The sequence below is a fragment of the Ovis aries genome, chromosome 9 (assembly GCF_016772045.2).
Source record: "Ovis aries strain OAR_USU_Benz2616 breed Rambouillet chromosome 9, ARS-UI_Ramb_v3.0, whole genome shotgun sequence".
NCBI classification, from domain to species: domain Eukaryota; kingdom Metazoa; phylum Chordata; class Mammalia; order Artiodactyla; family Bovidae; genus Ovis; species Ovis aries.
This window is the reverse complement of record NC_056062.1, coordinates 3,509,541-3,536,158: the sequence shown is the minus strand read 5'-3', so window position 1 is coordinate 3,536,158 and position 26,618 is coordinate 3,509,541. Positions and strand designations below refer to the sequence as shown.

At 35.8% G+C, this 26,618-nt stretch overlaps 1 protein-coding gene across 11 annotated transcripts in view; it reads left to right on the top strand.

Moving 5' to 3' along the window:
- The window catches only part of FAM135A (family with sequence similarity 135 member A), a 159,736-nt gene extending 133,416 nt beyond the window's left edge, over positions 1 to 26,320 (top strand). For all 11 annotated transcript variants that reach the window (XM_042253845.2, XM_042253843.2, XM_042253844.2 and 8 more), the window contains 7 exons: positions 617 to 783; positions 3,120 to 3,211; positions 3,695 to 3,792; positions 6,690 to 6,841; positions 8,665 to 8,775; positions 18,706 to 18,819; positions 24,061 to 26,320. In XM_042253845.2, the coding sequence (XP_042109779.1) occupies positions 617 to 783; positions 3,120 to 3,211; positions 3,695 to 3,792; positions 6,690 to 6,841; positions 8,665 to 8,775; positions 18,706 to 18,819; positions 24,061 to 24,266 (940 nt within the window). In that variant the 3' untranslated portion in view covers positions 24,267 to 26,320. The remainder of the gene's footprint in view (positions 1 to 616; positions 784 to 3,119; positions 3,212 to 3,694; positions 3,793 to 6,689; positions 6,842 to 8,664; positions 8,776 to 18,705; positions 18,820 to 24,060) is intronic.
- Positions 26,321 to 26,618: the final 298 nt, after the last annotated feature.

Here is a 26,618-nt window from a genome sequence, read left to right as displayed (position 1 = left end):
AAATTCCCCTGGAGGAGGGCATGGTAACCCACTCCACTATTCTTGCCTGGAGAGTCCTCATGGACAGAGGAGTCTGGCAGGCTATAGTCCATAGGGTCGCAAAGAGTCGGACATGACTGAGTGACTAAGTACATATAGCACAAAAAGGAGCAAGGAGGGTAAGATTTGGTCACAGGATCAGCATCAGACTGTTACTCTTCGTGGTACTTCTCCCAGCTTTTCTATGCATACAATATAAAGTTCTGTAAAAAGCATAACTCCATTCCTAATATTTTCTAGTGGATTTCAAATTTAAAAGAATATTTTAAGTGACGTCAGCGTGTAATTACTCATTGTATTTGATCAGAGTATGTACTAAAAAACAGGGATTGAACCCAGGTCTCCTGCATTGCAGGCAGATTCTTTATGAGCTGAGCCACCAGGGAAGCCCTAGTAAAGAAAATCACTGTGTAATTTCTAAATCATTTAGGTGATCCCACATATTTCAGTATTTCAAAACCAAATATTTCTGGGTTTCCTTTTCTGTAGTTCTCTAAATTCAGCAGATTATCTTTTTGTTTCTAAAAACTGAATGTAATTCTTAGTAAAGAATATCTTTTATAACATTTTGCTCTAGCTTCCTTCAGGCAAAAGATGAATTGAAGCAACTTAAACTCCCCGGGTTCATGTACAGCGATGTTCCTCTGCTGGCATCTTCAGTCCCTTATTTTTGCGTGGAGGAGGAGGAGGAGGACCATTGTGAAAATGGAGTGCATCTCATTGTCTGTGTGCACGGCCTAGATGGTGTGTAACATCTGTGGATATAACCTGTACCAACTCAATATCTTCTTTTCCTAGTAGATCTCGTTTGGTTCTATTTAATCATTGACCTGAAGAAAGATTTCTAAATTGCTGATATTAATTATTATCTTAAATACATTCTAAAGCAGAGGTATGTTTAATTTTGCTGAGAATAATATTAGATTTTTTTAAAGCAAATTTTCCTTGGAATTGATATCCACATGCCGACATTTTGCTTATATTAACTTGGGGTTTTTCTGTCTGCTCTCTTACTGTTATTTGCATTAGCTGTCATTCATGGCAATCATTTTGTCTCCCTTTGGTTGTCTTTCTGCTAATGTCTAACTTGGTGCTTTAAACTTTATGGATGAGAAAAATCAATACCTAAGAATAAAAGATTCACTGATTAATTAGAGTATAATTTAAATTGTTAATACCTGTTTTTACTTGCTCTAATTTTAAGACAGCTATTTTGGTTATTCTTGGTTAGGAACTGCGTTAGAAGATACCAGATATCTCTAGACTAGCAGAGTCAAGTCAAGTGAAGTCGCTCAGTCGTATCCGACTCTTTGCGACCCCATGGACTGTAGCCTGCCAGGCTCCTCTGTCCATGGTATTTTCCAGGCAAGAATACTGGAGTGGGCTGTGTTATAATGTGATTCTGTAATAGCAAAGTAACAAAAGGTTTTATGGATTATAAAAATGCTCAAGTGAAGTCTCCCAGTCGTGTCCGATTCTTTGCGACTCCACAGACTCTGTAGACTCCTGCCAGACTCCTCTGTCCATGGGATTTCCAGGCCAGAATACTGGAGTGGGTTGCCATTTCCTTCTCCAGGGGATCTTCCCAACACAGGGATCCAACTCCAGTCTCCCTCACTGCAGGCAGACTCTTTACTGTCTGAGCCACCACAGGTCTAAACTAGTAAATTCTCATTAAATTGGATATTTTTAATTAAAAAAAAACTGCAACCCAAGAAATAAAATGCCTCAAATACTAACCTCTTTTCTTCCCCTGATAAAATTTGCAAAGAATTATCCTCCAAGAAAAGTTTCTTGGCTTAATAGAATCTCTGATATAGTCCTCTTTGAAATTTCCAAGAAACACTATCCCATGTTATAGAAATTGGTCCAGAATAATAGGAAAAAAAGATGGAATGGAGCCTATTTTATTCCTTGAAGTTAACCTAACCTTGTTATTAAATCTGAAAAAGATGTAACACTGACACTCCAAAAAAAAGTGGAGTAATCTAACATAAATATACTTAATAAGACTCTAGTAACATTGTAGAAAAATGAATTCATTAATTGATTAAATGTCTCCCCAAACCCTCCAGCAAATGAATCAATATATTAAAGTAGCTACAGCAAATATAATTTAATTCCCAGAATGCAAAGATAGGTAAATATAAAGAAATTTGTTAATAAAATATACTATATTAGTAAATCAAGTAATATAAAATTCAATATTCATTTCCAGTTATGACAAGTAAGCATCAAACTTTAAACCTTAAATAGCACTAGTCTAATTCATTAATGTAATTAAGCATATATACTTACAGCTCATGGGAAACATATACCTAGTAGTGAGATGCTAGAGACATTTCTTTTAAAAATCAGAAATAAAACAGTTAATTCTGTCTGTTCATGACATAGCTAAAAAGAGGGATAAAGTAAAAGTTCAGCAATTGATAATATGTGTATATTCCTGAGTAAGCCAAAAGAATTAACTGAAAAGCCATTAAACTAATTTTTAAAGGTACTAATTATTTATATTTATGTATTATATATGTATATACTAATTATTTATATTTATGTATGATAGCTATTATAAATATTTTATATTTATATCTATCTTTTAAGTTAGTAATTAAACTACTTTAGATTATTTAAATGGATTTTTATTTCTGTTTGTCTGACCTAGTACTGCCAAAGAAAAAGTCAACAGATTAAATCGAAAATGCACTCAAGTTTGGTTACATGCTCATGCGGAGAGTGATGGTGACAAGTTGGTCAGTTGGTCACTCACAGCCGCCATTGGTCACAGCATGTGCTAACCATGGGACAGATACAGGGGGAGCCGGAGTGGGCATGAGGGGTTGATAGCATCGTACATCCAGACCTCTGAAGACACAGGCTGTTGGCTGTTGGACATTGTCTGCTGATGGTGATCAGCCGTGACATGAACACAGTGGGTTCTGGTGCACAGGGCCTTGTCTCTTCACAGCTGACTTAGGCCCTCCTCTTATCCTCAGAATGGTTAGCAACCTGTGAGGATGTGTGCTGCACCTTTTGCTTTATCTTGTCCTTTAGACAGAATTTCTGTTTTCTTCATTTTCTAGGTAACAGTGCAGATCTCCGATTAGTAAAAACTTACATTGAACTTGGGCTGCCTGGGGAAAGAATTGATTTTCTTATGTCTGAAAGAAATCAGGTACAGTATGGCTGTGTTTTCAGTGAAAGCATACATGTTTCTACCAGTTTCTACCTAAATATTGCTTACTGCAAAATGTCTGTAATAGTAGAAATAATTTTTCTGATTTCTATAAAATTTAACATTCATGCATATCTTAAGGAATTTGAAATGATTTATAACTCAGTTTTTGAGCTCTTTACATATGCAAAATTTCTAGTATTTCATATTTCTATGCAAATAATTCATTAATTAAACCATTTAAAATAACCTTATGTTCAGTTCTATTAGTGGGCTAAACAGTCTAAACAAAGTATTAATGAGAAAACTGAGCCTTTTTTCCTGGAAATTCACTGCTTGTTCATTTTAGTATAATGAATATTATATTCACTAACTTCTCTAAAAAAAACTTGTGTTTAACATATTTTCAGTACCCAAATTAAAGGTAATGTTTATATTCAGTTTTTCCTGTGTATATAATGTGTATGTTTTGCTTTTGTTTAGAATGATACTTTTGCTGATTTTGATAGCATGACTGATCGCCTTCTGGATGAGATAATACAATATATTCAGATATATAGTCTAACAGTCTCAAAAATAAGGTAACTTTTCTAATTTATGTAACTTACTTTTATGTCTTTATGAATTATAGAAAAATTACACAGACAGTCTGGAAATTTTTTGTCCTATTCTAAAATATAGTAGACAGCAATTCAAATTAATATAAAGAGAAAAAAATTAAAAGATTTTAGGGAAATAACTACATATTGTATAGTTCTGTTTATGTGAATTGGCCAGAATTGGCAGCATTATATAGAGAGAAGTAGATTAGTGATTACTTAGGACTGAGGGAGAAGGAGATGGGGGCCGATGATAAGTAAAGAATGTAGGGTTTCCTTTAAAGGTGGTGGAATGTTCTAAAATTTTTTATAGTGATGCTGCACTACTCTGTAAATACACTCAAAACCATTGAATTGTACACTTTCAGTGGGTGAATTGTACAGTGTATGAATTATATCGCAATAAAACTGCTCCCAAAAAGAAAAGTTGCAGGGAGATATATGTAAAGAAATGAAACTGTAAGAATATTTTCAGTGTCATGACTATACTTTGAGAGTACCCAAGCAAGAGATGATGATGAAACCAGTATGTCTCATTCTTTAATCACATGTTGTGAGTAGAAATGAGAGAGAGAAAAGTGATTGTTTCTTCTATTCCAGTAAGAAATAAATAAAAAACTAAAAGTAATCTTCTTGACTCAAAAGAGTAGAATAAGCTGATGGTTGTCATATCCCAGGTAGGTGAGAGGAGGAGGCTAGCTCTTTATACTATAGGCCTTTGTTCAGTCCATTTGCAGTTAGTATAGAGTAGGGACAAAGAGCAGAGAGAAGCAGGCTTTTATCTGAAGTCATTTTAGAAAAATGTTTCTCTTAGAATATGGTGGGAATTGTGAGTATGCTGTCGGGGGTGGAGGAGAAGAGATTTTTTTCTAATTTTGTCATTTATGGATTTTCATTTGTTTGCTAAATTTTCTGTAGTCATCTTTTATTCCTTTTATTAATTTGTTATTTTATGATGCGAAAGTAAGTCTGTTGTTTCAGTTTTTTTAATTCATCCACAAGAGTATGCCTCTTTTAGATTAGATTGTCAGTTATAGTGAGCCATAAAATCCAGAAGCTTGATCTAGCTGTTTGACAACCATTTGATATCAGACTTGCCTTCCCAGCTTCAGGAAATTTGTCAGCTCCTCCCTAGTCGTTGTCTACAACCCGTTGCTGAGACAGCTCTCAGGCTCTCTTCTTTCACTGTTAATTGTCCCCAGGGATTCATGTACTGTCTATTGTAAAATAATGGGAAGCAGAAAAGGCTGTTTTGATTTAAGCTATTCCTTAGTAAAGATGAAGTCCTCTGTATTAGTTATAATTTTGGTATAATCTTATACGTAAGTAGGAAAATGCATGTATATTTCATGTGTCTTGAAATGCATTCAGTCAAAGAACTCCCCCAATGTGGAGTGTGGACCAAAAATAAGAGAAATGGAGATGTAATGTCTCCTAAATCATCCTCACTGATACGATTTCATTATTTTGTTTTAAATCATGACTTTAGTTCAGTTTAGTCGCTCAGTCGTGTCTGACTCTTTGCGACCCCATGAATTGCAGCACGCCAGGCCTCCCTGCCCATCACCAACTCCCGGAGTCCACCCAAACTCATGTCCATTGAGTCAGTGATGCCATCCAACCATCTTATTCTCTGTCGTCCCCTTCTCCTACCCTCAATCTTTCCCAGCATCAGGGTCTTTTCAAATGAGTCAGCTCTTCGCATGAGGTGGCCAAAGTATTGGAGTTTCAGCTTCAGCATCAGTCCTTCCAATGAACACCCAGGACTGATCTCCTTTAGAATGGACTGGTTGGATCTTCTTGCAGTCCAAGGGACTCTCAAGAGTCTTCTCTAACATCACAGTTAAAAAGCATCAATTCTTCTGCACTCAGCTTTCTTTATAGTCCAACTCTCACATCCATACATGACCACAGGAAAAACCATAGCCTTGACCAGACAGACCTTTGTTGACAAAGTAACATCTCTGCTTTTTAATATGCTGTCTAGGTTGGTCATAACTTTCCTTCCAAGGAGTAAGCGTCTTTTAATTTCATGGCTGCAGCCACCATCTGCAGTGATTTTGGAGCCCCCCCAAAAATAAAGTCTGACACTGTTTCCACTGTTTCCCATCTATTTCCCATGAAGTGATGGGACCGGATGCCATGATCTATTAGTGTTCTGAATGTTGAGCTTTAAGCCAACTTTTTCACTTTCCTCTTTCATTTTCATCAAGAGGCTCTTTAGTTCTTCACTTTCTGCCATAAGGGTGGTATCATCTGCATATCTGAGGTTATTGATATTTCTCCTGGCAATCTTGATTCCAGCTTGTGCTTCCTCCAGCCCAGCTTTTCTCATGATGTACTCTGCATATAAGTTAAATAAACAGGGTGACGATTACAGCCTTGACGTACTCCTTTTCCTATTTGGAACCAGTCTGTTGTTCCATGTCCAGTTCTAACTGTTGCTTCCTGACCTGCACATAGGTTTCTCAAGAGGCAGGTCAGGTGGTCTGTATTCCCATCTCTTTCAGAATTTTCCACAGTTTATTGTAATTGCTGTGTATACTTAAAAAGGAAAATTTATCATGTAGTCAATGTATTATTACTTTTTAAATATATTTCTAAGCAGTTGCAAACTAGGAGTAAAGATTTTCTGGTAAGTAATATCTTTTTTCTATAGATTAAATATATAAATTATATAATCATAGGAATTTTCTGCTACATTCTCACATTTTTTTCCTATAAAATGTACTTACATCATTTCAGAATATCATAGTTTTAAAACGTATTAGAAAATTTTATATTCTTAGTATTTCACATCTTTGTATAGTGATAGCAGCTTTGACTTTTGTTTTTAAAACTAATACTATGGGAGAAATGTCATTTTTTTTCTCTTATAGCTTTATTGGACATTCGTTGGGCAATTTAATAATCCGTTCAGTGCTTACAAGACCACGGTTTAAATATTACCTCAGCAGGCTTCATACCTTTCTTTCACTTTCTGGACCTCACCTTGGTACACTCTACAATAGCAGTGCTCTTGTTAATACAGGTAACAACTTTTATTGTTCAGTATAAAAAATATGGCCTGGGGAGATTTAAATCCAAATTTAATATTTTCTGGTGTTTATTTTAGAGCCAATTTGTCACATACATAGAATTTCATAAAACAAAAGATGCAGCTATTTTTCTATTTTATCATGCATAAGAAATAAGCTGATAAAACTCATTTCAGAAAATGACATTCTATTGAGATATTTGTCAAGCCATAGGAGCATTTTTTTCTCTTGTTTTCATTACGCAATTATTTTCAGTAAATGTTAGTATTATAAACAGATTATTCTGTTATTCTATTAGTTGAACAGATAACATATATCTATAATTAACATATTATAAAGTTATAAAATATTTTATATAGAATGTTAACTCTGATTTTGACTTGATAACAGTAAAGGAATATTATGAGAAAATAAATTCTAAACTTTTTAAAATAAAAATTAAGACCTCAATTTTAATTAGAATAAATATTCTCATTAAAAAGATCTTGTACTTGATTTACGCTTATTTGGCTTTGTTTTTCCCTTAGAATTTTTAAATGGCTTTTCTAGTATAGTCAGTTGATTCTCATTGAAAGAATATATTAGGTTTCATCCTGACTTTCTTTCCTCAAGCCTTGAGACTCTTATTTCTATTTTCTACTCTACTTCTTTCATTGACAAATAAACCACATTTTCATTTGAAACTCATTTTGAAGGGTGGTTTTCAAAATCTGGCTTGTTCTAGATTTTTACAGTTTCAAAAGAGGGCAAGAGAAAAAAAAAATGAAACATATAAATAATATAAAGTAGAATCCAGCATGAATAAGATGCAGTACTTTAAATTTATTTCCTTTAAATTTATTCCTTCACTAAACTTTTCCCCAGATAGGATTGTAGTTAGCAGCTTTAATCATTTAAAAGGTTTTTTCCTCTTTTCCTTGTTCACCTCAGTAATGTTAGAATCAACAAAAGTACAAATGAATAGTCTGTAGTCTTAAAAACCAGCTCCAGGGTGATTGAGATTTTACTTAAGGGGAAGATGCACTTAAATACAGGAAATTGGACTTCCGTGATGGTCTGGTGGTTAAGAGTCTGCCTGCCAATGCAGGGCACACCTGTTCGATCCCTGGTCCAGGAAGATCCCACATGCCACAGAGCAACTAAACCCATGTGCCACAGCTACTGAGCCCATGCTGTAGTGCCTGCATGCCTCAACGAAAAGTACCCCTCACCAGCCACAACAATAGAGAGCCCGTTCACAGCAACGAAGACCCAGCACAGCCAAAAATAAATAAATACATAAATATTTTAAAATAAATACAGAAAACTGATAATATAAAGAAATACAATTAAATATGAAAATTTAATTATAATCTGTGTTATTAGAAAACATCTAATTTCTGATCCCAGGACTGAGCTGTGGTTGCTGTAAGGCCTCGGTGCTCAGGCATGTGGCGCTACGACTGTGTTTGAAGTTTTATCCCCCTTCACTTCATCTTAATTTGAACGAGTATATCTAAAGGTGTAATATCCCCAAATTTGTTCTACAGAGACCATTACCTGTTTAATTAGTAAATGAGATAGAAATAGCAAGCCTTCTGTCAACCATTAAAGCCTTCTGTCAACCATTAACCCATTGTTAACCTCAGTGTGTTTGTGTTTGTTTATTATTAGAAAATGGAAATATTTTGCAAATATATTTTTTATTCAACAAAATGCTAATTTGAGGAATATCATTTTAAAGTGAAATATGTATATTAAAATTAACCTTGTTATATGGTACTATGTTTTCCAGTTTATAACTCTCAAATATCTCATATCATTAATAACTTTCTAGGTCTGTGGTTTATGCAGAAGTGGAAAAAATCAGGTTCTCTTTTACAATTGACATGTCGTGATCATTCAGACCCTCGCCAAACTTTCTTATACAAGCTTAGTAACAAAGCGGGTAAGTATATAGTAACAGTTTTAAAAATATGCACTTGAAAACCTGTTTTAAAATAAACCTTTAGCAAATAAGTTAACATGTGTTTCTGGTGATTAAAAAACTATCAATTGGTTGTAATTTCTTAATGAAATTAACTCACAAAAGCAAACAATTGATAGCATGATTTAATTTTTGTATGATTGTATTTATTTCTTGTGCATTGCACAGCTAGTCTGAGATTATCCTAAAAATTTTAGCATTTATAATTCATACCATGAGTTAGTTTTTGAACTAGGTTCATGTGCTTCTAGGTGCCCCCAACCCCAATCTTCAGCCCTTGTTTTAAACTGCCACATATTTTTTTACTTTATTATTATAAGTATTTCTGGAAAATGTGAGAAACTGATGGCTACCCACTCTAGTATTCTCGGGTCTTCCCCAGTGGCTCGGATGGTAAAGAATCTGCCTGCAGTGCATGAGACCTGGGTTTGATCCCTGGGTCAGGTAGATCCCCTGGAGAAGGGAATGGCAACTCATTCCAGTATTCTTGCCTGGAGTATTCCATGGATAGAGGCTACAGTCTGTGGGGTCACAAAGAGTCAGACATGAGTACGCAACTAACATTTTCACTTTCAAACTATTAGTAGTTATTCGTTCTGCAAATTCTGGCCACTGGATGAATTTGGTTAATCATCTCTCATTAAGTGAAAGAAAGTGAAAGTCGCTCAGTTCTATCAACTGTTTGTGATCCCATGGACTATACAGTCCATGGAATTTTCCAGGCCAGAATACTGGAGTGGGTAGCCTTTTCCTTCTCCAGGGGATCTTCCCAACCCAGGGATTGAACTCAGGTCTCCCACATTGCAAGTGGATTCTTTACCAGCTGAGCCATAAGGGAAGCCCAAGAATACTGGAGTGGTCCCTTCTTCAGTGGATCTTCCTAACCCAGGAATCAAACCAGGGTCTCCTGCATTGCAGGCAGATTCTTTACCAACTGAGCTATCAGGGGGCATTAACTAGTTATTAAATATGTTCCCTATCTTGCATGAATATTCTAAACTTTTACTCCTAGAAGTCCCCAGCTGGTCTCTCCCCATCCAGTCTCACTCTCTCTAAGTGACCTCACCTCTGACCTTTCGTCTCTCCCTGGCTTATCCTCGTACTCGTGTGTTCCCGGCACGCTCTTTCCAGTGTCCTTTGAAATCTCCACTTGCAGAGAACAGACTGCATTCATCTGTGTCTTCTGCACAGATTGTGATCTCTGCTTCCTGCAGAAAGTTCCCCAGCCTGCAGTCCCCAGCTCCCTGCTCCCCCTGGTGACCGAGCAGAGGAGTGGCGCACTTTTTCGCTGAAAGGCTGGACGGTACACATTTTGGCTTGTAGTCCGTGGGGTCTCAGTTGGAACAACTCAACATAGCATTGTAGCACAAAAATAGCTATAGCCAACACATGAGCTGATGAGTGAGTGTGGCTACGTTTCAAACAAATTTTGTTTATGAAAAAAGTAAAAAAGGCAGCAGTCCAGATCACACAGGCCACACTGTACCACCTTTGTTGTAGAAGCAGCTGGACTTCTGATTTCTTGTTACTGAGGCCCACCTGGACGGGGAGCGCGTCCTCTTGCTCTCCATCCCAGCACAGCAGTTATTCCTCCACCGTCACATGAAACTGCTTCCTGTGAGGCTTATCCCACCCAGGCTCTGCTGCCTTCTTAAGTTATGATGACCTCCTGCCTGGTCCCTCCTTGCATGGTCATTGAGAACTTTGGTAGGAGTTCATTGACAAATATTAACTGCACAGTTATGCTTTAGGAAAATATATTTTTGGGATCTTAATATGCTTAATCCTGGCATCAATTTGATAATTCCACAAGCAGCTCTTTAAATGGTTTATCAGGCATTAAAGAGCCTTTCTCAACTCTGGTAACGTTCCATTCCACTCCACTGTGAAACCACACGTGGCTACACTCTACCCTGAAATTTCAACCAGTTTTTCGTTCTGTCGCTGTAATACCCTGTCTTCTTTGAACACACTCTTCCTTTGCTGTAGTCACGTCATACATGTTTGTGCTTCCCACGTTCCCTGCTTTTTCTACCACCATTCCTCACTGTGACTGCACATCTTTGCAGAACTAATCGTCTTCATTCTCTGAAATTATACTCCACACCATCACCTATCCAGAGCTTTCCTTGATGCCTTGTCTGATTTAATGTTCCTTCCCTGGTGGCTCACATGGTGAAGAATCGGTCAGCAATGCAGGAGACCCAGGTTCAATCCCTGGATTAGGAAAACCCCCTGGAGAAGGGAATGGCAACCCATTCCAGTATTCTTGCTTTGAGAATTCCATGGACAGAGGAGCTTGGTGGCCTAAAGTCTATGGAGTTGCAGAGAGTCACGCACAACTAGTACCCAGTATATACCTTCATATCCTGAGTCTTCTGTCTCTGGACAGCCCTCATTCCAGTCCTCATTTACCTGATAGATGTCTGTGCTTACATTTCAAACTAAATGTGTCTGAAACTGAACGTGTTTTCTTCTGCTGCTTCCTCTTCTTTCAACCTTTTCTAAATGGTACTTGTCCTCTGGATGACTTGGTGTGAAACATCTCAGTGTCATCTGTGGTGGATCCTACTTCTTTGTGTTTACCACATCCCGAGTTGAGTGTCATCTGTGAGCTGCTCTAACGTTACATATGTACCACTTTTATTATACTCATTACAGCTTATCTCATGTCAGTCATCTTTATGTCTCTTGGCCTTTTTTCCCTGAGTGGGATCTGTCATGACAACCCTTTCCCACCCACCCCCCTACATGTGCCCTCAATACTACTTACAGTACCCTCAAGAACCACTTAGCATAGTTCTTCCCAGTAGGGTGTTGGCTACAAAGCCATTAAATCAGTGATCTTTTCAATGTTATGTTCAGTATCCAAAAGCAGGTCAAATGTTGTATGGTAAGCTGAAAATCAAACCCATGTTTCTTAAGTAAGTTAAACTAGTAAACTTAAGCCCTAGCCTTTTAAATCTATTTTTCATCTTCATCCCTATCACCATGTCCTCCTCCTGCTCTTGAAACATCTGATATGAACACCAGGCAGATTTAGTCATTGAATACAGTGCACTTCATTTGAGTCTTATTTTATCCTTTTCAGGATTCTGCCTTAAATACTATTATGAATATGAGGAAGATAATTGGAAATGGTTATTTCATGTGTTATTGGTTATTAGAATCCGTGAAAGAAAGATTCTTTTTTCGGTGAAGTTTTATGATTTTGTTTCTAAGGGTACAAAGTAATGAGTTATTCACAGTATACAGAAATGTGTGCTTGATTCACAAAATCACAAGATATTCTTACAAGATCACATAGTTCTCATGTGGAAAAACTTAGACTGACTAGAACCGTTGTGTGTAGCTATGGAGTTTGTCCTACTGCTGCTGACAAGGTTTGTTGTTCAGTCACTAAGCTGTGTCTGACTCTTCGTGACCCCATGGACTGCAGCATGCCAGGCTCCTCTGTCCTCCACTGTCTCCTGAGGTATTTGCTCAAATTCATGTCCATTGAGACAGTTGTTCTCTCTACCCATCTCATCCTCTCCTGCCCACTTCTCCTTTGACCTTCGATCTTTCCTAGCATCAGAGTCTTTTCCAATGAGTTGGCTCAGGTGGCCAAAATATTGGAACTTTAGCTTCAGCATCAGTCCTTCTAGTGAATATTCAGAGTTGATTGACTGGTTTGATCTCCTTGCTGTCCAAGGGACTCTTAAGAGTTTTCTCCAGCACCGCAGTTCGAAAGTATCAATTCTTTGGCACTCAGCCTTCTTTATGGTCCAGCTTTCACATCAGTACATGATGACTGTTGGAAAAACCATAGCTTTAACTGTATGGACCTTTATTGGCAAAGGGATGTCTCTGCTTTTTAATACACTGTCTAGGTTTGTCATAGTTTTCCTTCCAAGGAGCAAGAGTCTTTTGATTTCATGGCTGCAGTCACCATCCACAGTGATTTTTGAGCCCAAGAAAATAGTCTGTCACTGCTTCTGCTTTTTCCCCTTCTATTTGTCGTGAAGTGATGGAACAGGGTAGGAAATATATGAAAGGCAAAACTGAATGTAAATGTTCCCTGGGGTCTGTGTATTTATACTGCATTTTACAAAGTAACATGTAATTAGCAATAGTAATAATAGCAGGGCTTCCCCTGTGGCTCAGCAGTAAAAAAATCTGGCTACAGTGCAGGAGATGCAAGTATAATCCCTGTGTTGGGAAGATCCCCTCAAGAAGAAAATGGCAGCCCACTCTAGTGTTTTTGCCTGAGAAATCCCATAGATAGAAGAGCCTGATGGCCTCAGTCCATGGGGTCGCAAAAGAGTTGGACACAACTTAGTGAAAACAAGAAAAATAATAGCAACATAAAAACACAAGAGAGAGTATAACTGTAAAATTTTACTGTAAACATTCTGTAACCTATAGCATTCCCCTCTGAAAAGATATTTACGTTACTTCATAATTATTTGTAGATCTGAATAGATCTTTTGCACTTGAATTCTTTTCTAAGAATTAGTTATAATTTTGCTTACAAGTTACTGATTTATTATTTGCCTTATAATGTGTGGCAGGACTTTCATCTCCTCTCTGGTTGTACCAGCACTGTTTAGGAGCCAAACTTTGAAAGCACACGTAGATTCTAATTTTAGCAGAAACACTGACAAGTTTACTTAATCTAAATAACACTCAGTTTTTCCAGTGGTACAATGGGAATAATACTGTTGTTCTCACAAGACTGTTAAAGGTTAAACAAGATAATTCATGTAAAATAATCAGCATTCTGAATAATACAAAACTCAGTAAATATTAATTAGTAAAAACACCTCTACATTAAGAAGTACCTGAACTAAAATAGTATTATGGATTGATAAATCTGTTTGGGGAGTTTTTTTAGCAGAACTGTCAATATTGCTACCTAGAAAATTATTCAAATGCCTTATTAAAATACTGGCATGTCATACCTGTGAATGTGTTTAACTTTGTGATGTAGGAGCCCCGTTGCTCCCTTTGCAGCTGAGACACAGACACGAGAAGTGGCCTAGCACCTGCCGCTGCACACCACCCAGTAGCAGCCCACATGGCCGGAGCAGGCATGCTAAGCCAGGAATGTGTGCTTTCAAGAGTTTGAGAAGGTTTTTCTAATTTTAGTTTTAAATATCAACAAATATTCATTAATTGATTTTAACTTATAATATTGTCATAGAAGTTGGAGCAAGTCTCTCCAAGCTATGTTCCCCCCCCCCTTTTTTTTGGATCATCTCAATGAAATATGAGTAGTCAATTCCTAGGAAACCTCTACACCTATATATGTACATATAATTCTTTATTCACAAGATAGAAATAGATGGGTTCACATCAGAAACTTTAAGTAAATATTAATAAACAGGAAAACATAGAGCAGCATGTACTTAACTGATTTACTTAGCCAGTATGCCATTCTCAGGTATTTTTAAACAGGAGCCCTGGTGATAACTGTTCTGTTATACTTTACTTTGCTAAAGCTAAATACAAAGTCTCGGATGCCTTGGTCCGATTATTGCTTCTGTTTCTTCTGAATGGCCAGTTTCCTGTTCTTTTGAGAAAGCCTAAAATCACCTGTCTAAAGCAAAATCCTACCCTCTTCCCTTTTTTATTTAAGCAAGGCCCCCCCCGTGGGTCTTCATTTTGAAACAGTCTTTTTATCTCTGCAACATATCATTGGGTAATAACTTTCCTTAATCAAAAGCTAGAACTAGAGCAATGTGGAAGGTAAACTGTAGATTAGGTGACAGTGGTACTGAATGGTCAGCATCACAGAGAAAGAAGAGTTGGGATGGTCCCAGCATTCCATGATGAGGCCTCAAAAATAGCCAAAGAACAAACTATCCATTGTTAGAATTTCAGAAACAAAATATCCTTATTTTAAGATCTTCCTAAATACATCTGCTTAGACTCTCTTTACCAGCTGTTGAATTCTGACAAATAAAATGTAACAATTAAAGAAGTCTCTTGCAGTACCACTTTGGCACAAAATAATTTTTTCTTACAGCAGATTACAGAGACGTGTAATAATAGGTATGATTTGCTTTGTAATTAACATTAGTATTGTTTCTGAAAGTATAGGAAAGCATCAGTATCAACTCACATTTTAAGAAGTGAATTCTTTCAAATGTGTTTAAAATAAATGAGTAAAAATAAGAACAGTTTAATATTGTGTAGAATATGTCCCTTTAGAAAGCATAGGATTTCTCAACCCCTCAGCACTTTGGATGTTCTGGGTGGAATGTTCTTTGTTGTCAGTCTGTCCTGTGCATTGTAGGACATTTAGCAGCATCCCTGGTCTCTGCCCAATAAATAGTGCACACATACCTTAGCCCCTCATGTCCTAGCCCCTGCTTGTGAGAAACAGCATTGTCTCTGGACACTACTAAATGTTCCCTGAGGTGCAAAACCACCAGTTCAAAACAGCTATTTTTGTCAATTCCAGAAAATAAACAGAGATGAGTCAATATGAATTGCTTTGTGCATGAGTGCTAAGTCGCTTCAGTTATATCTGACTATGACCCTATGGACTATAGCCCACCAGGCTCCTCTATCCATGGGATTCTCCAGTGAATTGCTTTAAAGCTCATTAAATTTTTCAGGAAAAACAAATGAGCAGTCAAAAGTATCAGGAAGACTAAAATAATGAAGATGAAATTTACTATTACAATGTTCACTCATACATAAGTCATGTAATTATACAGTCTAGAAAAATTTTGAACATTTACTTTTTATCTTTTTCATGGCAATCCTGAAAAGCAGCTAAAATATTTAGAAATGTTTCTAGTTAAACTGTCTCATTCTACAGATGGGAAAAGAGTATTACTTTACCAAGTTAGAGGTAACTTTTCAACCAAGAATTAGTCACCTTGAGCTGAGTGAAGGTCAGTGGACAAGGCTGTCTTTGAGCAGGTAGAGTCAGTGCAGGTGCACAGAGGATGAACCTACAGTACAAGGCTCCCCAAACACAGCCCTGAGATGTGTCCATCAGCTGGACTTTGCTCAGATGAAGTGCTGCAGTGATTCCCACCAGCACTGCACCTCGGGGACCAGCATGTTTCTCTTTGAGCTTTTGCCCTCTCCAGCCAACACTGCTACACAGGAATGGAAACAGAAGACTCAAAAAAGGGGCCAGAGTCTGTTTCACTTGGCTAATGCAAAAAGCAGGCCTTCCATATAGGATGCTCATTATCAGTAAAAAATACATTGTTGTTGAAAACATGTTATTAAAATAATTCAATTTAAAATGCATTTTTAAAGTACAGTGCCTTTTTAAAGTACAGTGCTATCTTGGAAATCACATTTTAAAATACAACAGTATTGTGTATCTATATCAATGTTAGTGTCTTTGATTGTATTTATTTTATCATCATGGAATCAAAGAGCGTAAGGGTTTCTTGAACACCCCCTCTTCTTTTCTTGGTTTGCATACTTTCACTCTACCAAGCTGCCTGAACCTAGGAGACACCAGCGCTCCTCTAAAGGATCTAAATCATCTAAAGCAGTGATTCTGAGCCCGAATGCCATTATTTCTGTAGAAACACAGCAGAATCTCTGCAAAGAGTGACTATGTGGGAAAATATATTTAAATTTTAATTTAATGACTATAATTTTTATAATATAAACTATAGAAATACAGTGCCAGTAAATGGGGTGGTAATTGGAAGGGAGCATAAAGTCCAAGGACAGATTTGTTGAATGAGTGACTCTTTTTAACATGAGAGAGATGTAATATTTTACATACTGGTAAAAATTTAAAAGATGCTGGTGTTTTAAGAAAAAGTACAGAAATGACCGTTATTGAGCAAGGCTGCCACAGGCTGTGCAGCATCATTCCTGTCAATGTGATGGGAGTGATGCCCCCGGAGCTGTGCAGTGTGGTTGCCTTTATAGAGGACACACATGTTAGGTAATAGAAAAAGCCAACTGTGCTATTACATGGCTGGTTTCATGCAGCTCAGGATAAAGTTTCAGTTCAGAGCGTCAGATTTAGGAAGCACAGCACCTAACTGGGTTAGAAGTGAAAATGATGTGCCATGGGATGGTGGCTTTCACATTTTTTGGCTTGTTGACCCCTTAAAAGAATTTTGAAACAGTTTGTATCCCCTTGTATATATTTATAGTGATACCTACAACTATTTTCTATAATTTTAAATAGTTGCGAGGGATATATTTTCTGGCATGTGAGGTAGTATACATTTACTGTAATTGTATTTTCATAAAAATGTAAAGATTTAGAGCTATAAATTTAGCTCATTTCATTTGTGGGAAATATGTGCCGTGACATCTAATTGACACAGTCATTTCTTAACTGTCAAACAATCGATCAAACTTTTTGTAAGAGAAAATAAGACTTCATTCATTTTTGGCTTGATTCTCCCTGGGTATGTACCATGAGAAGATCTGAAATAGATTGGAGAAATATCTTTCTCTCATAAGGTAGGAGAAGGAAAAATCATTTTTAGAAAAGTGCTCATATGGAAGCTGGGATCTAGAAACCAGTTTTCTTAAAGATGTAAATGTTCATCTGCCCCATGGAGTCTTAAATTACCCCAAAGGGTAAGTGTATGCCAGCTTGAAGACCTCTGCTTAGTTCACACAGATGATTCCCAGAGTTGTGCCAGTGAAGACACTGGTTTCAAATAATGTCAGAGGGAAATGAATTTGTCTCATGAAATGTGAGAATGAAGGGGAAATTTTTTTCTTAATCTTTCTAAAATATAATTTTTAAAATGTTTATGCAACTGAGTTAATTCCTATTATAGCCATTCTGTTATTTCACTTACATTCCTAGAATTTTATATATTCAAGTGGCCACAAAGTAGTATCTTCTCATAGACAAAAGAAGGGATGATGACCTTACATTTGGCACAGAAGGTATATACCATTTCACCTGGCTGTGTGTCAGTCTAAACTCTTCTCATCATTAGGGTCCTTAAATTCCAGGGAAGACAGGGAGCTTCTATGAAGGCTTTTTATATTCTGGATCCACAGTAGTCCCCACAATCGACTGTCTCTAAGAATCTGAATTTCAGGGCACAAAAAGTATCAAAATTTTATTCTGGAACATTCCAAAACAAAATTTTATGTACAAAATAACCAATTATAATGTGTTACTAATATCTATTTGTACCTTATTTAATTAATCACATAAAATTTGATTTTGTATTTACTGATCTGAGCCAGATAGTAAAATTAGAACATCACTAGTATTAAAGTGGTCAGGAATGTAGTTTCAGTATTTAAATGAGTTATTTAGCAAAGCATCCCAAGGACAAAAGCCCTAAATTCACCTAGTTTACTGAAAAATTAAAAAATTTAAATAGACCTAATTAAAAAGTCTATTGAATGGATCATAAAATTTTTTATTAAAAATTCAAAGTATTTATCATCTTGACATCATGCTTAAATAAGGAGAAAATATAAGTAATATTGGGCAAGGGTCAAATGCAAACTTAAAGTAAAAAGTCAGCTTAAATGATTTTGTACAGAGTGTTTTGTTTTTATGGAAGAGTGTACTTTTGTTACCTTGGGAAATAATTCTGAATATTGATGAATATCCTTTGGAAATAAGATTATGAAATAAGAACACTATGGTAAAATTTCAGTCCACATATCCAGTTCCTCCCTCACCCCCATACCACAACCCTTGCCCTCTCTCAGTGCAGACACACAGTTCTCATATCAGCACATAAACTACGTAAATGAAACTGGCAGTTTTGATAGAGAATACCTAGAAATTTGGAGAAGGAATTCATCAGGTACTTAAAAAGGCATAAACTTAATACTACTGAGAAAGTACATGTATGGTCACTTAATATGATACTAGTAAGTTACTTAAAATCTGGTTAATTATTGCACTGTAACTCAGTATTTTTTTCTTCACAGGGCTTCACTACTTCAGAAATGTTGTATTAGTGGGATCTCTGCAAGATCGCTATGTTCCTTATCATTCTGCCCGCATTGAAATGTGCAAGACAGCTTTGAAGGACAAACAGTCAGGTAATGAAGTAAATTAGAAATATTTAAGAGAGTTCTGTCTACATATGAGTCTCTCCCAAATTTTTCTTGCATTCATGTTCTCTCTGCTTTCTCTTGTCCTTGCTTTCCTCTGACTTCCTTTTCCACCTGCTGATAGTAACAGCTATCCTTTCTCCATTTTCTTTCATTTGTTTTCTTCTGCCATGTAAGATGTAAGAACAACAGTAGTTGTTCTTTTGAAATCCCTTTTTCATATAATTACAAATGCTTCTCCATTTTACTGCTTCAGAAGTAATTTATGCTTCAGTTTCCTCTGGTTTCTTGGGATTGGTGGTTGCAGTAAAGGTCATGCTGCCTGTTTGGCAATGCTTTACTTTTAGTCAAAGAGTAAAGTAACTATACTTGTTGGCAGCAAGCAGACAAGTCAAGAAAAAAAAGAGAGGACCAAATAAAATGAAAAATGAAAGCAGAATAGTTACAACATCTGACACCACAAAAATACAAAGATCCTAAGAGACTGTGAACAATCATACACCAATAAAATGGACAACCTAAAAGAAATTGATACATTTCTAGAAATGTAAAATCTCCACAGACTGAAACAGGAAGAAATAGAAAATATGAACATAATTTGAGCAGTGGAATTTAATCAGAAAAAAAAAACCCTCCCAACAAATAAAAATACAGGATCACACAGATTCATTGGTAAATTCTACCAAAAGTTTGAATAGAGGTAATAGCTATCCTCAAACTATTCTAAAAATTGAATGTGAAGAAAGATTTACATTATTCTACAAAGCCAGCATCACCCTGATACCAAAACTGGACAAAGGCACCACAAAAAAGGAAAATTACAAGCCAGTATCATTGATGAACATAGAAGCAAAAATCCTCAACAAAATATTAGCAAACCAAATTCAGCAATGTATTAAAGGGATCACAAATCAAAAGTGGGACTTATCCTAGGGATGCAAGGATAGTTCATTATCTGCAAATTAATTGATGTGATACATCACATTAACAAATGATAAAAAACACACGATCATCTCAGTAGATGCTGAAAAAGTGTGACAAAATTCACCATCCATTCATGGTGAAAACTCGCCACAGGGAGTATAAAGAGAATATATCAACATAATGAAGCCCATTTATGGGAAACAAAACCCAAAGCTAACTTCATATTCAATGGTGAAAGCTAAAAGCATTTCCTCTCAGAGGAATAAATCCATTCTTGCCACTTTTATTCAGATAGTATTGAAAGGCCAGAAAACTAAGATCATGGCCTCTGGTCCCATCACTTCATGGCAAATAGATGGGGAAACAGTGGAAACACTGACAGACTTTATTTTCTTGGGCTTCCAAATCACTACAGCCAGGAAATTAAAAGATGCTTGCTCCTTGGAAGAAAAGCTATGACGCACGTAGACAGCACATTTAAAAGCAGAAATATTACTTTACCGACAAAGAGTCGGACATGACTGAGTGACTGAGAAACAACAACTCATAGCAATCAGACAGAAAGAGAAGTAAAAGTCATCCAGACTAGAAGAAAAGAAGTAAAACTGTTATTGTTTGCAGATGTCATGATACTGTTTGCTTTTCTATACACTGATAATGAACTGTAAGAAAGAGAAAGCAAGAAAACAGTCCTGTTTGAAACTGCATCCAAAACAAAATCCCTAGGAATAAACTTAACCAATCAGATGAAAGGCCCCTGTAGTCAAAGCTATGATTTTTCCAGTAGTCATGTATGGATGTGAGAGTTGGACCATAAAGAAGGCTGAGTGCTGAAGAATTGATGCTTTTGAACTGTGGGTTTGGAGACGATTCTTGAGAGTCCCTTGGATTGCAAGGAGATCAAACCAGTCAATGCTAAAGGACAACAATCCTGAATATTCATTGTAGGGACTGATGTTGAGGCTGAAGCTCCAAGACTTTGGCCACCTGATGCGAAGAGCCAACTCACTGGGAAAAACCCTGATGCTGGGAAAGATTGAAGGCAGAGAAGGGGATGACAGAGGACAAAATGGTTGGATGGCATTACCAACTCAATGAACATGAGTTTGAGAAAGCTCCAGGAGATGATAAAGGACAGAGAAGCCTGGCATGGTACAGTGCACAGAGTCGCAAAGAGTCGGACATGACTGAGCGACTAAAAAGTAAAACTCATAGCAATCAGACAGAAAAAAAATTAAAAGTCATCCAAACTAGAAGAGAAGAAGTAAAACTGTTACTGTTTGCAGATGTCATGATACTATTTGCTTTTCTCTATACACTGATAATGAACTGTAAGAAAGAGAAAGCAACAGTCCTATTTGAAATTGCATCAAAAACAAAATCCCTACAAATAAACTTAACCAATGAGATGAAAGACCTATATTCTGAAAACTATGAAACGCTGATGAAGAAGTTGAAGATGATAGAAAGAAATGGAAAGATATCCATGGATTAGAAGAATTAACACTGTTAAAATGTCTATTTTATTGCCCCCAGGCAATTTACAGGTTCAAAATGATCCTCATCAACATACAGTGGCATTTTTCACAGAACTAGAACGAATAATCCTAAAACATATATGGAACCAAAAAAGATCCCAGATAAACAAAGCAATCGTGAGGGAAAAAAAAAAAGAGCCAAGCTGGAAAGTCACACTCCCTGACTTCAGACTATGCTATAAAACTACAGTACTCAGAACACCATGGTGCTGGCAAAAAACAGCCACAGAGATCAACTGAACAGAATAGAGTCCCCAGACATAAACCCACACTCCTATGGTCAGTTAATCTGTGACAAAAGAGGCAAAGACATATAGTGGGGAAAAGATCATCTCTTCAATAAGTGGTACTGGAAAAACTAAGCAGCTACATGTAAAAAGATGAAAATAGAACATTTTCTCACAACATATAAAAAATTAAACTCAAAATGGATTAAAGATATAAATACAAGATCAGAAACCATAAAAGTCCTATAAGAAAACATAGGAAAAAAAAAAAAATAGAACACTATTCGACACAAGTCATAGCAGTATTTGCATCTGTCTCCTCTCAATGGGCTTCCCAAGTGGCGTTAGTGGTAAAGAAGCCACAAAAGCAAAAATAAACGAATGAGACCTAAATAAAACTTTCAGTGTTAACGCTCATGCACAGCAAAGGAAACCATCAAAAAAACAAAAAGACCACCTGCTGAATGGGAGAAAATACTTGCAAATGATGTGACCAGTAAACCAAATTATATAAACAGCTCATACAACTCAACATCAAAAACAAAAACAAACCGATTATAAAATGGGCAGAACACCTGAACAGACATTTCTCCAAGGAAAACATACAGATGGCCAACAGGTACATGAAAAGCCGCTCACCACTGCTAATCATCAGGGAAATGCAAATCAAGATCACAATAACAAATGTTGGTGAGAATGTGGAGAAAAGGGAACCCTTATATATTTGTAGTGGGAATGTAAACTGATTCAGCCATTGTGGCAAACAATATGGAGTTTCTTCAAAAAATTAAAAATAGAACTACCATATGATCCAGTAATTCCACTTCTGGGTATATTGCCAAAGAGAAAGAAAACACTAATTCCAAAAGATATATGCACCCAATAGTCATAGCAGCATTGTTTATAGTAGTCAAGATATGGAAGCAACCTGTGTCCATTAACAGATGAATCGATAAAGAAGATGTGATACATATATACAGTGGAATATTACTCAGCCATTTAAAAGAATGGAATATTGCCATTGTAACAACGTGGATGGACCTAGAAGCATTATGCTTAGTGAAATAAGTCAGAGAAAGATAAATATACAACATGTTATCACTTATTTGTGGAATCTAAAAAATAAAGCAAATGATTAAATATAACAAGAAACAAATTCACAGCTACAAAGAACAAGCTAGTGATTACCACTGGGGAGAAGGATGGGGGAGGGGCAAGACATGCGTAGATACAAACTACTATGTGTAAAACAAACTATAAGAATATACATGCATGCTAAGTCGCTTCAGTTGTGTCTAACTCTTTGTGACCCTATGGACTCTAGCCTACCAGGCTCCTCTGTCCATGGGATTCTCCAGGCAAGAATACTGGAGTGAGTAGCCATACCCTCCTCCAGGGGATCTTCCCGACTCAGGGATCGAACCCATGTATCTTATGTCTCCTGGATTGGCAGGGGGCTTCTTGACCACTGATACTACCTGAGAAGACACAGTAATATACAGTACAGGGAATGTAGCCAATATTTTATAGTAACTTTAAATGGAGTATAAGCTATGAAAATATAGAATCAATGTATACTTGAAACTAATATAATGCTGTAAATCAACTATACTTCAATTTTAAAAAGAAATTTTTAAAACCTTTTTTGTAAATCTGTATGATATTAATCCCTCTTTTAAACACTTGTCTCTCTTCTTTCTCCAAATATACTTCTGTATACTATTCCCTTCTCATCATTCCTCCAGACTACATCCTTCCTCTTCTCTGAAATTTAATACCTTCATCCCTAAAATTCATGTTTGATGGATATATGTTAGCACTCATCTGTTAATAATGAAGTAATGTATGAGCATTAAAAATGGTCTTGCCCCTTTTAAGGCAGTTTGTGCTTTTATGTGTATATGTATGTAAACTTTATTATTTATGCTTTGCATGCTCTCAATAAATCCATTGTAAGAATTAACCAGAAAGAGAGAAAGGAACACAGCTTTGAAATTAAAACCAAAACCAAGCATTAAATAAACCTCCAGGCCAAAAAATAAAAAGAATTCTGTTTGATCTTTGAGCTAACTCAAATTGTTCTTCTGATTATGGAAAGTTACTATTCTTTCTCAAAATAATTTGGAAATATATGGAATAATGTTAACTGCTATGGAAACTTTTTTAAAGTGTTTGCTCTAGACTCAGGTTTTAAATTTAGTCTTGTCAGAATGTCTCATCATGGCTGCTCTACAGTTGTTAAGAGACTTCATGTTGAAGAAAACTATTTGCTCTATTATATTCATTATTTTTAATTAATATCAAGTTGATAAAAACTGTATAATAAATTTGTTATTTTAGTTGGCTAAAATGTGATCATTTATATTTTCTCTACAATAGTCTCAAAAATTATATTCAAGCAAAAAATCCTTTTAAAAGACATTTTTCTGCTTTAAATGGAAATAATGTAACTAAATGTTTTAAATTATATAAAAGTTGGAGAAGAATTTTTTTCAGTTCTTTTTGTGAACTGATTTTCCTTTTTTATATTTGTCCCATAGGACAGATCTATTCAGAAATGATCCACAACTTACTTCGCCCAGTTCTGCAAAGCAAGGACTGTAACTTGGTTCGATATAATGTCATCAATGCATTGCCCAATACAGCTGATTCACTCATTGGCAGAGCTGCACATATAGCTGTTCTGGATTCAGAAATATTTTTAGAGAAATTCTTTCTGGTTGCTGCCCTCAAATATTTCCAATAGAATTAAAAACATTGGTAGAGACTTGACAATTACCTCATTCAACAATGATTTAGATAATCTATTATAATAAACTATAGATGCTGATAAGTTCTAAGAAATATTTATACCTTTTTATATGGAAGATAATTTATATCATCCATCTTTAGAGCTTTTTAAACATCAACTTTACTTTCTAGGTAATGTGCCTGTGCAATATTTTTTAATTTCATCTTTTTACTTTTCTATTACTTTTTCATATATTTTGCTACATAAGTATTTCAGTGAAACTTTAAGCCCATATGTATGTGTGATTGTTTTATTATTGGCTTTCCGCAATCTTTACATCAGACACATCATATTAAAGGCCATTATTGCTGGAATCACTCCAAAATCACTGCAGATGGTGACTGCAGCCATGTAAAAGACGCTTGCACCTTGGAAGAAAAGCTATAACCAATCTAGACAGCATATTAAAAAAGCAGAGACATTACTTTGCTGACAAAGGTCCATCTAGTCAAAGGTATGGTTTTTCCAGTAGTCACGTATGGATGTGAGAGTTGGACAATAAAGAAAGCTGAGCGCCGAAGAATTGATGCTTTTGAACTGTGGTGTTGGAGAAGACTCTTGAGAGTCCCTTGGACTGCAAGGAGATCCAACCAGTCCATTCTAAAGGAGATCAGTCCTGGGTGTTCATTGGAAGGACTGATGTTGAAGCTGAAACTCCAGTATTTTGGCCACCTCATGTGAAGAGCTGACTCCTTGGAAAAGACCCTGATGCTAGGAAAATTGAAGGGAGGAGGAGAAGGGGACGACAGAGGATGAGATGGTTGGATGGCATCATTGACTCAACGTGCTAGACAGGGAAGCTCTGGGAGTTGGTGATAGGGAAGACTGGTGTATCGTAGTGCATTGGGTCACAAAGGGTCAGACACAACTGAGTGACTGAACTGAACTGAATTGCTAGAATAGCATGGGATTTTAAATTTTCTACTATGGGGGTATTATTTAGTTAGTCATAAATTTTACTTTTAACATTTTACTATGTTTAACTGGAGATAAAGTTATGGCTGCTAAAATATATTTTTTGAAATCAACTATTTTGCCCTCTCAAACCGGGTAGTTCATATATGACAATGTTATAAAAGTTTTCTATAAAAAGTTATTATTACTGTGGCTAGTAAACATCTGTCATGCCTATTAAAATATATTTTCTACAGGTGATTTCAACATTATTTCTCATATTGACTTTTATTACTGGAACTTTTCATGTTCATGTTAGCAGCATCTAGAGATTTTTTGAATGTTTGAATGCCCTCTGCCTTGATTTGGTTGGAATTTTGCTGAATTTGGTAATGTTGCTTGAACTTTCTGAGTACATTTCTTTACATTTTTCATGGACTTCCTTGTATGTACATAATAATTAAATGTTGAAATTTATGAAATACTTTTATGAATTTAGATAATTTTTAAATATTGCTAAAATTTGTTGAACTAAAGAGTAATGTAAATATAATAATTCATGGAACAAAATAATTAACTTTACATGTTTGGTGACACAGATGCAAATGTTTTGATATATGGAGATGTTAAGTCTCTTGACTTTACTCAAGGTGCTGAATAGCATTAAATTCACTATTTTCCTTTCCTGTTTTACTTGTGAAAATGATAATGCACTAAGGATAGATAGATAGGTCTATTTGCATTTACCAGTTGTGATAGAAGGCTTTTGTAAATATGTATTGTAAAATTGATGCATGTTTATTTTTAGCATTGTGTTATTGCCTCTGCTGCTAATAAATGAACAAATGACTATCTAGAGGAACAGCTAAAACAGTTGCTTATTTTCAGAATACTAGAGGTATATTTTTATTTATAATTGGATAGACTATGTTAATTAACTTTATAGGACAGTGTGATTGTGTAACTTATACCTTTGTGAACTATTTTTATAATTTATATCATTTGCATATGTTAAAACATATTTCATTATGCTCCATAATTGTTTTTTAAAAAAACATATGAAAATTTTTGAATTGAATAAGCAATAATATACCAAGTGCATTATAACTGGAAAATGTAAATGCATTATTCACCCTGTATTTTTGCTACACACATTTTTTCATCTTGACATTCCTTGGTTCTGAATTTAAAGTACCATACTTTTTTCTTGTATTTCTTTTCATTTCTTATTTTTAACTAAAAGAAGTTTCACTTATAAGTTTGAATAATCTTCTGGGTTTATCAAAGTATTCATTCTTATTCATAATCATACTGTTGTTTTTAAGGGAAAATTGCTCTTATGATCATGGTTCATTGATTAGATGTTTGTTGTTTAAATAGTTTTAAAAACATATCAGTGATCATGGTTTCTAG